The 17,053-nt window shown below is 43.0% G+C and overlaps 1 protein-coding gene across 3 annotated transcripts in view; it reads right to left on the reverse strand.

Annotated features, from left to right (window-relative positions):
* ARHGAP40 (Rho GTPase activating protein 40) overlaps window positions 1-17,053 on the reverse strand; it is a 165,998-nt gene that overhangs the window by 118,441 nt on the left and 30,504 nt on the right. Inside the window, exon 1 of one of the 3 annotated variants that reach the window (XM_069243777.1) lies at window positions 9,942-10,044. The exons of 1 other annotated variant lie outside the window; for it this stretch is intronic. Coding sequence is in view for 1 of the 2 variants with exons in the window: in XM_069243776.1 (XP_069099877.1) it covers window positions 8,913-8,959 (47 nt within the window). In the remaining variant the exon portion in view is untranslated. Of the gene's footprint in view, window positions 1-8,912; window positions 9,087-9,941; window positions 10,045-17,053 lie in introns of those variants that run through there. One more of the 3 variants, XM_069243776.1, reaches the window with a different exon arrangement.

Here is a 17,053-nt window from a genome sequence, read left to right on the forward strand (position 1 = left end):
AACAAAACAGCCATGCTTTGTTCGGGAAAGGATGCAGTGAGGTAAGTGGGGCTGGGGCAGGGGGGTAGATTAAGGGATTGGGGTTGGGGTGGGGGCAAGCTATTTTTTTTTTTTTTTTTAGGGGTGGGGGATTTGGGTATTTACAAAAAAAGAAATTAGGGTGGGGGTTGGGCTAAGGGCAGGAGTGATGCGGTGAGGTGATTCAGGCTAGGGCAGGGGTGGGGGGTGAGCTATTTTTTTTTTTATGTGGGGCAGGGGATTGGGTATTTTTTTTAAGGAATTAAGGTGGGGGTTGACCTAGGGGCGGGAGTGATGTGGTGAGGTGAGTGGGGAATGAATACCTTTTTTAAGGGGTGGGGTGGGGGTTTGGGTACTTTTTTATTTAGGGTGGGAGTTGGGATAGTTTATTTTTAAAGGGTTAGGGGAAGGTTTAAGGAAGGGAGGAGAGAAGACGAGGAAGGATCGGGAGAGGACGCGGTGAGGTAAGTGCGGTTGGTGCAGGGTTGATGGATAGTTTTTAGAGGTGGGCGGATTTAGGGCTTAGGGTGGGCGGGAGATGTCAGGTACTTTAGCTTTAAGTGTGGGGGTCAGGGTATTGGGAGGGGGTTTCAGGATAGTTTATTCTTTTTTTTTAGGGCTTAGGGTAGGTGGGGGTGGTCCGCGTAGTTTACTTATTAGGGGGCAAGGTTTTAGGGCTCAGGGTAGTTTCGTTTTTAGGGGCCGGGTAGTTTTTTTTTTTTTTAGGGCTCAGGGCGGGTACGGGGATGAGGTAGTTTATTTTTAGGGGGGAGGGGAGTCAGGATAGTTTTTGTTTTTTTTAGGGCTCAGTGTGGGGAAGTCGGGGTACTTTTTTATAGGGGTGAGGGCAGGGGCGTTAGGATAGATTTTTTTTTTTTTTTTTTTTTTAGGGCAGGTGGGGGGTTGGGGTAGTTTAGGTATTAGGGGTTGGGGGGTGGTATGAGAACCATGCATGCCGTTTCCACAGATGCCTTTATTAGGCATGCTTTTACAACGAAAATGTGTTGTAAAGGCATGTGTGTTAAAGGCATGCGTGTAAACAACGCGGTCGTTGTTCTGACCGCATGATGGAATGCGTGGTTCCATCACACAACCCCCTTGTGACCTCTGGCCTCTGAGGGGCAAAGGCAGCACGGGGGACAGATGAACAGAGACATTTCACTGAAAAAAATGCTACTGAAATCAGATAACAGGGGCTGCTTGAGGCAGCAGCTCACTGAGATTGTAACAGTTGCAACTATTACAATTCAGCCTGAACAGCCGAGGTGTCACCTAGCAACACACTCCTGGGGGCTCCCAAGCCACAAACTGCTCCAAGCAGGGGTATGCATGGCCGGGGGGCTTTTATGGTTGCTTTAGAACTGCACTCCAGCCTGGTCTGCGCAGGAGAAGGAGTTCAGTTTTCAGATGTCCGAGCTATTTCTGTTCTTGTGCAAACATTCTGAAATGCTACAATTCTTGCAGATAGTGACTGTCAGTGGTGCTTTCATTTAAATTGTTTCTATTTACACCAGTGCTTATTTACTTGCCGCTGATGTAGCACTGTATATTTCAAAACAATTTATTTCAGCAGTGGCTTAGCAATCTTGTAAAGGGCCCTAGGGCGTGCAAGTACAACGGGGCCTCCAACTGTTGTAGGAGCTGTAAAGTACAGCAGTCAGACTCATGAGTTCTTCTGGCCTCTGGACCCTTGTGCCACTGCACCATTAATCCGTGGTGGATCCCCAATAGAAGCATCGCCCCACACACTCCTGCAGAAAGCTAAAAAATAAAATGGTAATAAAATTATTTTATTACCATTTTATTTTTTAATCTGCCGAACAGAGTGGGAGGGCAAGGCCAGTGCATGACTGCTCCTAATTGACAGCACAGATGAGTGGCCATTTCACTATGAAGTGAGCATGTAGGTTTGGCCGGCTTTCCTGCTACAGCCAGTGCGACATGTGCAATTCAGACCTCTCCAGCTGGGTAGGAGATCAGGCACATGCCCTCCATTGCCATTCGGAGCACTGAGGCAGCCTGTTCCAGTCAATTCAGAAGCTTCACTCATGATGGTTAACAGCATGAGAGCAGCATCTGGAGTTGACTGTGGGACCTTGCGCTAGCCGGAGGCTTAGGGAACATACAGGTAAGTAAATATTTTATTTGTTGAATATTTATGTTGATGTATTTTATCTATGCATTTTTACATATTATGCCCCTCCATTTTTGTAAGTCACAACCACTACTGACATTGATAGCTACGGCCCTGTATTTCGGACATTTTCATTCGCTTCCTTTCTCTCTGAGAAAGTGGTGCCTGTGACTCACTTAATTGTAGTCGTAGTCTTTCTTTCAAATGTGGAATGTGTCCAGCTCGCTAATAAGGCCTCTGCTAGTCACAGATATATAGGACAACTATTGAATCTGGTTCTATATGGCCTAGCTGTCAGATGGACCCCTGTCATCCTGCAGGGGACTGGTTCGAAAGTGAGTGGCCGACAATTGTCAGCCTGTAGCTGGAGAGAATCACGTTTGATTACGTTTATGCACTACAGAAAATTTACTATTTGAGGACCAGTGATTTGGCAATGTATAAAGTAATACGTTATTGATTTTTTGGGGGGGAAATATTATTTCCTCATGCATGTAGGGGGATTCTGACCACACGTGCTGCACAGGTTCACCACAACGGAATTTAATGTGAGACACTCATTAGAATCCCCCTTCACTGCCTGCCAGTTCACAGTCAGAGATGACAACACTCTCCACAAGTTCATGTTCTGAAAACACATTTGCCTGCTCACAAATTATTACAGAAGTCACCTGTACATTTTTATTTTCATTATTTATAAGAGCAATTTCTTCCTTAGTGGAGTCACCAGCACCCTATCCTCATGCTTACCCTTAAACTAAGTAAAGTTTAGAAATCTAATAATTAAAAGTACAGACAACTGTCAAGATTGATACCTTCAGCCAGCCATAGCATTTAAGCCAAACCAACGATATTAGCAATGATAATACCTAAAGTTACATCACCCAGAATGCTAAGTGTCTAAAAGGCAAGTTCTCGGTGACAATGTAACATGATGATTTCACCTCACACAGCGTGGTCAACATACCATAAAGTAAAACTGAGGCATTACAAGTCAGCATCATTTTTCAGTACCAGCTTTTAGGAACAAAAACTTCAGCTGAATTTATATAAATTTGGTAGAAAATGTAATCCATACTGTAGGTGGTGTTTGAAATTGTTTAAATATATATCATGATTTTGGACAGTTATTTTACTTGTCTGATAGCTTCTGAGTTGAGAATGTCCTCTAGTGAATGTTACAATAAAATACTTTTGCTCACTACTAAATTGCATAACAGTAAACTTTTAACTGTGGGTGGGTAGGAGACACGGACAAGGATATTGATTGTGAAGTCTTACAGATCAAGTCATGCATTCTTACCAAAAGTGTGATGGATGATTTTAGTTAGTATTTTTTGCATTACACTTCAGAACCTGGTGCCCTTTCAATTAGCGCATTTAGTTATTTTGCACCATTTTTAAATGCTGACATGAGCAACAAGGGAGAACAACTTCCAGCAGAAACATAGGCATTAAAGCAGGCAATGTGTTATACTTTTCGGTCATGGTGATTTGGCAAGCTTTGACATAACTGGCAATAAGCTACAGCTTGTTTTGATGAAACTCTTCGCCTACACATGCATTTAAAATGAAGAGCTATTTGAATCCTGGGCTTATATTTTCCCATTACTAGGCTGGACCCACAGGAAGACATGGCCCATTCTACTCTTACCTCCGTTTTGGAGTATACAGCCTGTACGCTACACAAAACTATATTACTGCATGTGTACTACAAAGAATCACAGCCACTACTTTATATGTTCCACAGCAGCAGGGGCAAAGAATGTCTGATTCAACTACTGTTGCGAACATCATAGGCTGAAGCAGTACATGTTGCTCTTGCCTTCCAGGAATGGACATTTTACAAACTGGAGCAGTATTTATCAAAATCTTTTAATTTTATTTTTGAGTTTCAATGAAATTTTAACTTTTTATTCTGGCATTGTTTGGTAACAACTTAGAATGATCTTGGTTAGTTATATTTAATGTAGTTTATTTTAGAGTGTTTGCAAGTGCTCCAATGAAATTCCAAAATGTTTAATTGATTGAGCATAGTATTTGTTCTACAACGTCACCTTGTGCAATGTCCCATGTTTCAATGCAGCGTGTTACCACTTCTTTTGTCATCACAACATCAGAGTCAAAGGTCAAGTGATGTAATTTCCCAAAAGGTAATTTTCATCAAGTGATGTCACTTCTTGTGATTTCATAGAGTGTCAAAGGCCACATGATGTCACTTCCACTACCCCTGGCATTTTGGGGAATCGACTGCCATTGTTATAGTTATCTCAAGTAACAATATCTCAAGCCCTAACGTAACTATAACTCGCACCCGACGCCATGCACTGCAAATTACCCTATATGTTACATCACTCATGACAACTTCTAAGGCATCATTGCATCATCATTGATAATATCACCGCAACATCTGCAATTAAATAATTGATGAGAAAACAGTGCATGGCGGTGTGCGATTTAAAGTAATCTTATGGCACAAGTTATAGGTTCTTGAGATAACTATAACTGGTAAAGCCCCTCCCACAAGCGACTAGCAGGCCACTAGGACCTCCAACCCCGAGACTAATCCATACTACGTGTTACTCATTGTGTATTCTTTTATATTACAAATTCTGTGGCTGCACTGTTAAGCATTAAATTATAGACAGCGTATTTGCCACATAATGGGTCACATAGTAGTTGTTGTTTTTAGCTCAAGTAGATGAAAATGAAATTGACAGACTATATGCCACATATTTCAGGTAACCATACCGCATAATTTGGTGCCTCATACAATGTACCTCTAGTAGTCTTGACAATGTTAATATGGGCTGCATTTATAATAAAATAATTCGTATTTCATAGGCAACTATGAAAAGGTTGATTTTCCAAATTAATTCCCACTGAAAACTTTGCTGTCCGGCTAAATGGAATTACACCAAATCTGGCAAAAAATGAGAACTGTACTCAGAAATCATGCTTTTTGTGATTTTGTGTGGAACTGTTTGAGAAATCTGTGTTTCAAGAGGGGATTGGGTGAGCTTGAAGGGTTTAAAAGTTAGGATACGATGCATGGTTGGTCCTGCCTCATCGTAAATAAAAAAAATATAGGGCCCTCTGATTGACCAAGGCAGTTTTTTCAGCTATCAGCCATTCACGAGAAAGTGATCTGACTGGCTGACTACATTTTGTATTAAAACATTGCAGCACCACTACAGGACTTGGTCTAGGTGCCCTGAAAAGGTTTTACAATATATAATGGGCCATGGTAGGGACACCCTAATCCCTTGGCTCTGGTGGAGGACATTGGGCCTAAATGTATTTTATTTTTAGCCTATGGTTACCGCAGTACTCCTGCAGGACCCATCAAGGGTACTTCCTCTTAGGACCACAGAGCTCCGTTGGGAGATGCTGCTCAAACTTCTGCCCTTAGGTACTGCAGTACTGTGCAAGCTTCCTCAGGGAAGTATGTGTCTTATCTCGGGACCATGGTGAGTAAAGTTTGAGCACCAGTACTGCTGGAGAACCTAGGTGCCCACAATAAATTGGTAGGTTTATTGTCCAAGGTGGTGGGTGCCCATAGAGGGATAGGAGGCAAGACCTCACTAGAGGACAAGCCCTGAAGTCAACACCGAACTGCACATTTCAGAAGACCGTGTACAATGTGGGGGTGGCTGCGGGGCAGCTCAGGGACTGGCCAGAGGCCAGCCCTTTGGTCAACTTCCTGTTTTGTTGAATCAAGGACTATACATATGAGAGGGTTGGCCACTGACCAAATGCCATGTACAGCTGTGGGGTTGACTGGATATAATAATAATAATAATAATAATAATAAAATAAAAAAAAATTAAACTCATAGAAAAAAAAAAAGGTTAAAAGGAAGTTATAATATAAAAACTAGTGTTTAAAAAACACAAACAAAAAAACCACTGAAATTTACCAGTTATAGTATACTGAGGTAATGAGAATGTTGGCACACTCCCTGCACTTCTTATGATCTCACATTTTATCATGCATGACATGTTAAATGACATCACCGATGACATCTTAAAACATCACTGATGACAGCACTCACAATACCATAGTCAAATACAGCAGAGAGTTGGTGCTTTGCCAAGTGCCATACATGAGAGTGGATGTCAGCAGGGGTTGGGCACACTGCCTGGCTTTTTGTCACTTGATGTGGGTTGTGCCCCTAGGCCATGTACCCATGCACACTGAAGATGATTACCTGAAGTCTGTCAGGCCCCACTGTGCATGCTTGAAGGGAGTGGTCTATGCAGCAGGTGTTGGTGGGAAACAGTATGTTGGGTGGAGGGCCAGGCAATTGGGCACAGCCACTGCTCAATGGGGTTTGGTCACTCACCAGGAGGTGGGTGCAGGGTACTATTGCACGTGGCTGAAGTCTGGAAATCGTGTCTACTACAACTTTTTATGAGAATCATAATAATGGTAGAGGTTTATTGATCAGATAAAACAGTTCATGAATCATACGTGAATTCCATCAGGAATTAGCGCATGAACCACTGACTTATGATTCATGAAGTGCGTTTGTTTCATGCATGAGTTTTGCCACTGTTGATGAAATATTTTAGACTCCCTAAAACGTAATTAGCACAGATCTATTAACCACGACTGGGCTTCATAAAACTTGGTCTGTTTACAGTGGTCTTGTGGAGTGTGTGCATTTCCCATCCCCACCCCCACGCGCAATGGTGGCTGTTGCACCCTTTAATTACTAGGGCATTAATACCCACACAAATTTGAATTTGCAAGAGTTTGAGTCCACCTTCCTTCTTGGAGTGCTGGGGTGGGGGTCAGAAGAGGTGGGAGCCACACCCGAGTATCTTGATGAGTGCTTTGCTCCTGGGTCCAGGTTGTGCTCTTCCCACACCCATGGAGTCAACATGTGACCAATTTGCCCCTACGTTGGATATTTAAAGAGTTTTGCAGTGCGTGATTCGTGGTTCCGGCTGAGAGGACAATGAAACATAAAATAATCCAATTTCTTGCGCAAACAGAAGGGTGTTAGTTAATTTCCATCGTAAATATGCTGCCCAGGCTCTTCTCAGTTGATCAATTTAACTTTATCTTTCAACCAATATTTGCAAATAGGGTCGAAATGCTCGTGGTGCCACTACACAACCATCAGAAGCCTGGATTATTGTGTTTTTTTTTTTATTTTTAGTGACAAACATTAAAAAAATGACTGGCCACATTTTCAATAAAAGGATGAAAAGCAGCTTATCTGACCCCAGTTCCATGCAACGTTTGTTAAAACTGTGCAGTTTTCTCACTTTATTAGAGAGCACAAATTAACATCAGATTTTGCAGACAGACCCACAAAGGATTGTTTCCTTAATAACACTTGAATCTCACAACCAATGATAGCCAAATTTCGAAAACCAATGGCGATTCAGTGGAACCCAAAATGTCCCCAAATCGGTGCGTATATAATCGTCAAGCAGACGTGATTAGCGAGCCATACATAACATGGTGTTTTTTCCTAAGAAGTAACCAACTGATCCATAACTACAGAGGTAGGACTGCTCCTCTGAAAGAAGACGTAAGGAGGAGACATGCCCCTCAGTTCTTATCAACGTTTGCACACGGCAGTTACAGACACACACACCTCACCAGAGGGATATTGTACGTCGACTAACATCCTTGCCACACACCTTTTATACAATAAATCTTCGAACGCTATGGCTTTTCGATGAAACCCATAGCTGCTGTATTTCTCCGTGCTGCTCGGACAACAAAAACAATGTGTACTGATTTCCCAGCACAATCACATCACTCCTCTGCCTTGTTCCCATAAAGCACTGTTTACACATGGAACGCTTCAATTTTATATAATTAGTACACATTACTATATTCCTTCAATGCATATTTAATACCTCGTTATGCATCAGTTACCTTGGCAGAACGGAATAGGACACAGTGATCATTTGTAAAGCAGCAAGTGCCGGCCTTTAGGTTTTGCTCAGAAATCCGCATCCAGGGTTACGAATTCTGGGGTGCTAAACACCAGGAGAAATCTTGACTCCACCCCATGCCTCTTTCTTCCACCCAAAACCAGAAACTCCCATCAGTTTTATCTCAAATTTCCAAGCTCTTTATCGTCCCCACAGATGTTTTTCTCTCTCTCTTCACCCTTTTTGTGATTTTCCCTCTCTTGCTTTGAGCGATAGTCTGCTGAGAAAAAATAATTGCCGGACCCCAAAAAATGAGTGGCGGTGTGCTCCACCTGCAACTACCGGCTCAAATTAAACACTTAAATAGATTCTTCCTTAAGTGCACTGAGTCACGTAGAGTCCTTACTCAAATGTGAAACAAATCGCAGAAAAGCCATCACCACCCTGGAAAACGTCATACTTACGCCTCCATAACTGATGCTCGTGTAAAGCTCTCCAATACCTTAAGCTCGAAGGTCGCGCTATATGAAACTACAAAAAACAAACGTGCACCTGTCCAGAATGAGCATCTGCCGAATGTGAAACTCCGCGTGTTGTTTGCAGATACGTTTCGTTCACTTATATTTGTCAACACTGTATACACCACATTTTAGAGGAGTATCCAAACAGTGCGTCCTGAAATGGGAGGGTGTGGAGCAAACAACATAAACATTTCTGCGTCCCATGCAGCAAGATATATGTAAATGTACGCAGTTCAGCCGGCCGAGCAATCAAACAGAAGAAATATGGTGAGAAAACGACTTGATGAACGCCGTTCATGGAACTTTCTCGAAAACAGCCCTCTTCTATGAAATTGAACTTACAATCTGAAGGCATGTCTGTACTCCAGTCTTCTCCGCTGCACGCTCATGCTGCAGACGCGCTACACTTGACACAAGCAGGTCGTTGACGCCAAACCCGGGCTGCCTCGGCACCTTCCTCTACAGCTCACTTCCACATTCTGGAGCCCGGAGCCGGCCGCGCGGTGCTTCCCGGTCCGGCCTGGTCGGTATTGCAGGTTTCCTCCTCCCAACGGGAGCCCAGCGTGGGAAGCAGTCTCCACGGCCCCCGCGGCGCTAGCGAGGCTCCCTGCAGGCGGTTTCAGGAGCTCGCACTGACTGACTGACTTCCTCTCACAGTGCTCGGGGTGAGCTGTCGAACCTACTTTAGGAATGGACCCGAAACAGTTTGCCCAGCACAGGGCGCTTTCGACCCTTACCCACAAAACTCACTTCCGGGCCCGGTCTTTGCTTAAATAGCGCCCAGGGCAAAACTCAATTTGCCACCCTATTTTATCCATCCGTCCTTAGGTCCCCATCACCTGAATACTTCTGCCTTTTTTAATACAGTATATAATAGCAATCACTAAACATAGCTTAATGTTGACGCTTCTGTGCTATGGTTTATTTCTAAATGAGAAAAGCTTGCTCGGCTGCCTGAGACGGTGGTTTGACTGAACCACTAATTTTATCCGCAGAGCCCTAAATGAGCCTGTGGGAGAAAAGGGTGCGGCCAACGCGTGCTTCCGACTTTTCGTTCCCCTAATCTTCCCCCTTGCTGTCTGCGATCGTAGTGGTGTGGTCTGGGCGTTGGGAGGAGGTGGGGCCTGCCTCTGTGTTTACAGGTCAGGTCCGGGATGATTAGTTTAGCAGCGACTGGCCTTTTAACACATTTACCTCACAGTTCACCTGAACCAGTATCCACTCCTATGCTAAACTGAGTGTGAAAGAGGGCGTGGGTGAGAAGAGGAACGGGGGACAAAGCGAAATTAAGATTTATTGTGAAAATGAGCAGACATGCGCGGCCTGTTTAAAATAAGAAACGCACACACACAGAATAAGAAAAACAGTTACCTGGGCCAGCTGTTTGGGCGCACGCCCTAAATCCAGGAGGCATGGACCCAGCTCGCTCGTCACCGAGGCAGGCCCTCGTCACATCACGCAACATCTTCCACAAAGTATAACTATAATAACCGAGATCCAGTCAAACTTTCGCCCTGGAATACGGCCCGGAACCCGAAGTGAAGGAAGCGCCAGGGTGTGGAGCGCTATAACGTCTACAATTCTACAATGCACTGCTTTCCGTGGCATTATAGTGAGTGTGCTAATGGCCTCAAAGCAAGCTAGGAAACGCTGCCCCACTCTTGGGCTGGGTTGTAAATAAATCCTTTAAATGGCCGCAACGAGTCCCTCAAAGAGATAAACCCTGTTGTCACCCCCCTCCCCCCTGCACTAATAATAGCACGTCCCTGAGTGCACTCAAGCTCGAGGCTGTATGTAACCTCAGCCAGCCAGCGACGACTGTGTGACCCACGGGGCCGACGGTCCACCCCAACCCAGTTAAGATCTGAGGCACAGGGTAGGACTGTGAAACAGACAGGTGATATTTTACCATGGCACCTCCCTTACCCCTACAGACAATAGATTAAACATAGCGATCTAAAGCAGCTGTACTCATAACCCCATGCACTACCTTGGCTCCCACTGGCATGTTTATCGCAAATTGACAGTCAAAAGCAGACTGTTCACAAATGGACGGCGTAATCCACTCTGCGCGTACTGTGAGCAGGAGAAAAAGGTGTTCCGAAGCGCCTGTATGTGTTTTCTATTTTTTTTGTAATGGGCGATGTGGCCTTAAAGTCAGTTAAGGTAGGGGGGTGAGGGTGTGGATGGGTGGTGGGGGTGTTAGATACGTATTGTTCTGTTATATATGTATTGCTTCCAGGGAAATCCCGACAGCTGCCATCAGTAGGGATGACGATATTAGTCACTACCGGAATTCACCATCAAGGGGTGGGGCTAGTGGCACCATGGCAAGCAGACAACTCATAGGCTACTTAGGTAAAGGTGTTGTAGTTTGACTCTTGCTCTAGGCAAGACTGCTGGTTTAAGGATGAACGCACTTTTGTTTGTAGGTGACTAGGCTAATCCTACAAGTTGCAACTTTGTTCCCAACCCTCCCGGCTCACAAGCAGTACCTCACCAAAAACCCAAATAGTAAAAAGTGATTTGTGGCAGCCTTTACGGTTGGAATCAAGAGTGCAACATCGCGGGGAGGTCGGGGTCAAACAGAGATTACCCTTTCTCACACAAACAACATGTCTCAGTCACACACAGGCAATGTAAGAGAATCAGTAAAGTTTACAATAGGTTTTATTAACAAGAATGCAATGTGCTGTAAATTGCATGGGCTGCAATAATGAACAATGCAAGAAATAGAATGGTAGAGGCGAAAGTCATAAATATAAAGACCCCCACCACCTTGCAATAACATGTAATGTGAAGTAGATGTAAAGTAGGCCCTCATATCCTAGCATGATGAACCTAATCTCTAACCTAAAGATACATAGGTGTGGTAAACCTAATCTGCCAGTACCATGTCCGTGAGGAGAGCACCTCCCCAACCCTCGTTACCTTGGAATGAGGTCTCTAGATCAGACTCCGTGGTGACACCAAGACCGGGTCAGCATCAAGGCGACATGTAGCATAGATAGCGTCAATGGCATCTGGTAGGAATGCCTCTGATTATCTTGTCTGTGTGAGATGTATTTATACAGATCTTATATGACGCCTGATGCAGGTATGTTCCCAAACAATAGATAAGAAGACATGCTTGTGTTGGCAATTATATAAACAATTCTCTGAAAAGGTACATTATGTTACTGTCTCACGTAAGTGGGAAAGTACATAATGTAAATACCTGCGTATCTCATCTATCTTTGAGGCTGATAGTGACGCCTTTGCAGAGTGGCACTGATAACATGAAACTAAAACATCTTCCTAACTATAAACACTGCAGCCATATAGGAAGAAATGATTTAATAAATGTGCTAAAAGAGAGCAAGCTACGTAGGTGACGGGGGCCTGGGCCTGGAAGCCAAAGGCTAAGCTAAACTCCTGATTCCCATTAAAACTAAATAGGATCCCCTACAAAGGAACTGTGTCAACTCATGCAATCACTCCCGTCTTACTGCTACTTCAGATCCACATCCCTCTATCATGCTCACTTGCTAATGACCAACTGTGCATTGAAAGTGCAAAACGATAACAGTAACTTCAATAACTGGTCAGGTACAGGTTTTTAATGTTACTTTTCCAACAAACCTCTGACAGGGCTGCTGTTGTTTCTTTGCACAGGGACTCCAATTCTCCTCAGAATTATTTCATTAATATGTGCAGGAGCTATTCTCAGCAGTGTTATGTGCTTTTAGTGAAAACACCAACACATTTCAGAAGAAGTGCCTTATTAATAGGGCCACTGGAATTATGTGACACTGCTGCTGAGATTTCCTCAAAATGATGAGTTTATAGCATCTGCTACATAATCACAAGTTAGCACAACACTGACAGAATGTGTGCTACATTATTTGCCTTCTCGTGCTTTATGACATAATCAACCCTGCTGAATGATTTGCTGCTGCACTGCCACATATTTCCTACAACGATCCCTACTGGCTAATTAAGGTAAAAAATGATCAGGGCAATTAGGACCAAATTCCTAATCTATTTGCAAAGGGGTATCAGATTGTGAGGGATATTTTGTAGTCATACCCCAAACGTGAAAGAACTAGTCTTAAAATGTACCTTCAACCTTGGTGGGGGCAAAGGATGGGGTAGGTCAATGGCTAAGTACGCTCCTGCAACCTCTGTTCCTCTTACAAGATGCCAGTGAGCACTTACCTTGCCATTCATGTTGGGTTAATCTGGGCAGCCTAATACAGTCGGCCCTTTACTTTGAAGGTACACTTTAGGACTAGTTCCCTTAGCTTTAAGCTAATGTAATTGAAGATGAATCTGTAAAATGAACTTGTAGGCTAGTTGAGGTGTTGGTTGGTTTGGCATGAGGATTTTAGGATGCTGTTTTGGGGCAAAGTGTGGAGGTGTTGTTATAAATCATAAATGATAATAAATATAATAATGACACCAGGCTAGTTTGAAAGTCTACCAATTGGCACTGATGATTAATCATTTTATTAACTGGTGCTTTTCTTGGCCTTTTCTTCTATATTTGTCACCTTTTGTTTGCACCACTTCCAAGCAATGCTATTCTGCAGACCCTACCAACTCACCCTTGGTAACAATACACATTTGTTCAGTGTTGCTGGAATAAATTTCAGAGTGCGGTGCTGCTATTAATGTCATATCACCGAAGTCATAGGGATTGTGAAAAATCCAAGTGTCACACAAAAACAAGGATAGCAAATGTGCCATGCTAAATCAGAAGCAGAGTGGTACAGGTGTGGTATGTAGCTTGTGATGCATTTTGGACCTCTAGTAAGCGCACTGCAATTTACAGAAAGCACATTTTCCTTTAAAATGGACACTAAATTTGACAGACATGCAGTTTTACTGGTAAAACTTTATAGAAAAAAAACAATAATGCGTGGAAAACGGCTTTATTTATCTTCTTTGCCTCACCGAGTGTCTTGATTTGTTTTTTAAAATCCGTTTCCAGCACTCCTCAAAATTACAAAAAATGTGCTTCATTCCTGCTTTCCTAATTGCTGATATAATTTGAAATATGTGTTTAGTTCCTTTGGAATTTAAATGCTGTTGCATGTTAGTAAAAACTGACATCCTATAGCCTTTCCCTTCACTTTCTGTACCACAGCAGGATTGTTACCTATGTCACCTTTACAAGCCACTGTCCCTTTGCGGTCAGAGAAACTAGAGTACACACCACTTACCAAATAAGCAGCAATGTATTAGAAGTCATAGCCTGACATTTGACCTTTGTACGAGCAGAAAAAGGGACAAGGTAAACACAAAATCTAAAGGCATCTTTATTGACCTTTCACCCCCTGAACTCCAGCATGATAATTTCTGAGAGTGCTGTAGTACATCCTTGGACCCTTACTTCCAGCACCTATGCATTTACTCATTAGCCAGAACAAGATGTATCCAGAGTGAAACACAACATAGGCATTTGATCGCTCTCACCTCAACACATTAGCCGAAACCCGAGTTGTTATGGTCAAGCCGGGAAATGATGAAACCTCTCACAGAGAAGAAAATACTGATGTACTCTCCAACTTTATAAGAGAATGTCTCCAAACTACTACTTGCCTTTCTAGGTCTCACCTACCAGACAGTGCTGACCTATTGTCTGCTTACAGAGGACTAACTAAGAGCCCACTCATGACTTACCATTGGTTGGCTTCACTATTACTCTCATATGCTTGCTTTTCATTTATTAAACTATGTGGGCTTTTCTTCCTCTTCTTGTGTTTGTCCTCCACTGGAGCATGGACGCATTACGTGTCCTTCCTTTACTTGCTTTTCAAGCACTATTTTTTTGCGTTGGCTTCCGCACTCCATGAGGGTTTATATTTCACAGCTGTCTCCCTTGTATACTTCTCTCCCCAACAGCCCGCTGTGTTGCACCTTGTCATCTGTGTGCTTCTTCCCTTACTGCTCCTCATTGCTCTGTCTCAAACATTGCTTCTCCCCTGCAATTCTGCCCTTTGTGTTGCTTACATCCCCCCCACTGCACCCTTAACCCTCCATGTTGTTTCCCCCACACTGGCGTCCTCCGTGTTGTTTCCCCAACCGTGCCCTCTGTGTTGTTTCCCCCATCTTTGTCCTCAGTTTTGCTCCCTCCTGTCTATCCTTTGTGATGCTTTCCTCCTTGCTCCTTCTGCACTGTTCCCCCCACCTTCGCCCTCCAAATTTCTCTCCCACCCACACCATCTGTGTTGCTTCCCTCACCCACACCCTTCGTGTTGCTCCTTCATACGTGCCCTCCGTGATGCCTGCCCTCGAGCTTCAAAATGTTTTTAAAAAAAAGTTTTGCCACTTATTTTTTTTTTTAATTTAGCAATTCAACTTGGGAAATTAATAAAATATGCTTCTGTCATTCTGTAGGCGCAGGCATGCGTGGTGCACACACTTAGAAATTGACACAGCTGCTGTCTCGTAGCATTTTTTGTTTGCTTTCTTCATCCACAATGTGCAGCTTCGAGAATGCTGTAGAGTACAGCTAAAATCCATTGCCAAAGCCATTAGGTCCAAAAGGCGAGACTACTGACTTTTCCATAGATTGTTAGGTACTAGCTATTCAGATATACTCAAGAATATGCCTTGATTCACAGAATTAATTTTCATTGTTTAACTCTTGCTCCAGGAGTAATCATCCATGGAACTGCTAATTTGTACGCTATACCCATTCCTTTTCAAATGTGAACTTTGGTATCACATCAGGTCTGATTTAACTGTAAAATATGAAATATTTTGCTATCCCATCTCTAAAGGAAGGAAGCAAGAGGAAGAAGTGATAACTCCAAGCAGGCTTTTTTTGTCGTTTTATATAATGATCCCAGTTGGACTGGTTAATAATTAAAAAACTAAATAACACACAGTTTTGTTTCTTGTTTCTTTTTAAGGCAGGGTGGCGGTAAGCAAAATGCAAAGCCCGGTTAGATTTCTGGGTATAATCAGGGTATAATCTGTGTGGAAGGAAGCAATATTGGCGGGGGTAGGAGTCGAAGTAAGGGAGCAACAGAACAAACAGAATATGGGGTATAACCAACAATGAGGGCCCAGCTCGGGGAAGCAAAATAGAGGGTGAGGAGAAGCAATATGGAGGGTGAGGTGAATCAACATGGGTGAGAGGAACGTGGGGCACATGGAGATGGGGTGTGCAGGGGACAGCACACAGGCTAGAGCAGAACTTGGAAAAGAAGTACATGTAATTGTACCAATTGTTGGAAACAGTGGCTACCAGCACATGTACAGAATTTTGGGGACCAAGTCGAATTCTTCACCATCATACTTTTGCCCAGAGTAAGAGAGAATATCAGAAAAGGAAGAAAGAAGGAGGAAGAGAAAGATTGGAATAAATCGTCAGAAGAGGCAAGCAGGATTAGTAGTATTAGCAGAACCAATAGATCTGGCTTTAATGTAGTAGGACATGGAAATGCAGCACACATGCTGTATAGCACTATATGGCTTTGATAGTACTTGGAAAGAAAGTTTAAAAAAGGTTTGATTTCTGTATAGAATGAACATAGGAGATAAAGAAATCAGTATGACAAAGGGTGTGATTATTGAGTGCAATTTTCAAATGTCAAGTAGACCCTCTTTTATTCCATTAGAAGTACTCCTAGAAGGCAAAATGATACATCAAACAGCCAAAGGAATTAGGGGCCAGATGTAGCAAAGGTTTTTACCCATTCTGTGTCTATGGGAAAAACTGTTTGTACATATGGCCCTAGGTGAGAGAGAAACTGAACCCAAATCCCACTCTATGTATGTTTTTTAAATCGAATGGTAACAATAGGTCTCGCAGACAGCTGCTTTGTCAAACCAGACCTAAAAAGAACTACCAAGAACGAGTTAAAGAGACTGGAAGCACTGGTGGTGGAAGAAAGTGTAATTGATTGGAAATAAGACTTGGCAGTTTAATATTCAGCAATTCTTGACATTTTACAGTACCAGTGGTGGGCTCCCAAGACAAAGATTAGGCTTGCACACTTACTGTCCAATGGAAGTTAATGAGCGATTCTTTCAAGCAGGTTTGTTTGCAGGAATGTAAAAAGCCTGCATTCTGGACTCTGGGAATGCAGTGCCGCTGGATTCCTAAACTAGCAGCCAATCCAAAGTTTTTTTTCAAATAGGTTATACCCAGGAAACCAACAGGGCTTTTGCAGAATTCTGAAATCTAGAGGTAAATCCGGCAAGATACAGGCAGTACAAAAAGTGAACTACAACAATAAACTATAGACCGGAAGGTGAGCATGACAGTGCTAAACAGTAAGATGTAACCGGATTCAAAAAGTACATGTCACAAGAAAACTAGCGGCCTTATTGGAGTTTGGAGGTAACTTTATATTCCCCAAATACGTGGAAGAACTGATACAGATGAAGTACAATCTAACAGGAGGTTTTCCTCCATCATAAGTATAAGACTTAAAGAGGAAATTTAGTTAGTGGATTTTACTAAAAAAAAAACATTCCTTCCAAAATGT

Source organism: Pleurodeles waltl, chromosome 7 (genome assembly GCF_031143425.1).
Source record: "Pleurodeles waltl isolate 20211129_DDA chromosome 7, aPleWal1.hap1.20221129, whole genome shotgun sequence".
Lineage (NCBI taxonomy): Eukaryota > Metazoa > Chordata > Amphibia > Caudata > Salamandridae > Pleurodeles > Pleurodeles waltl.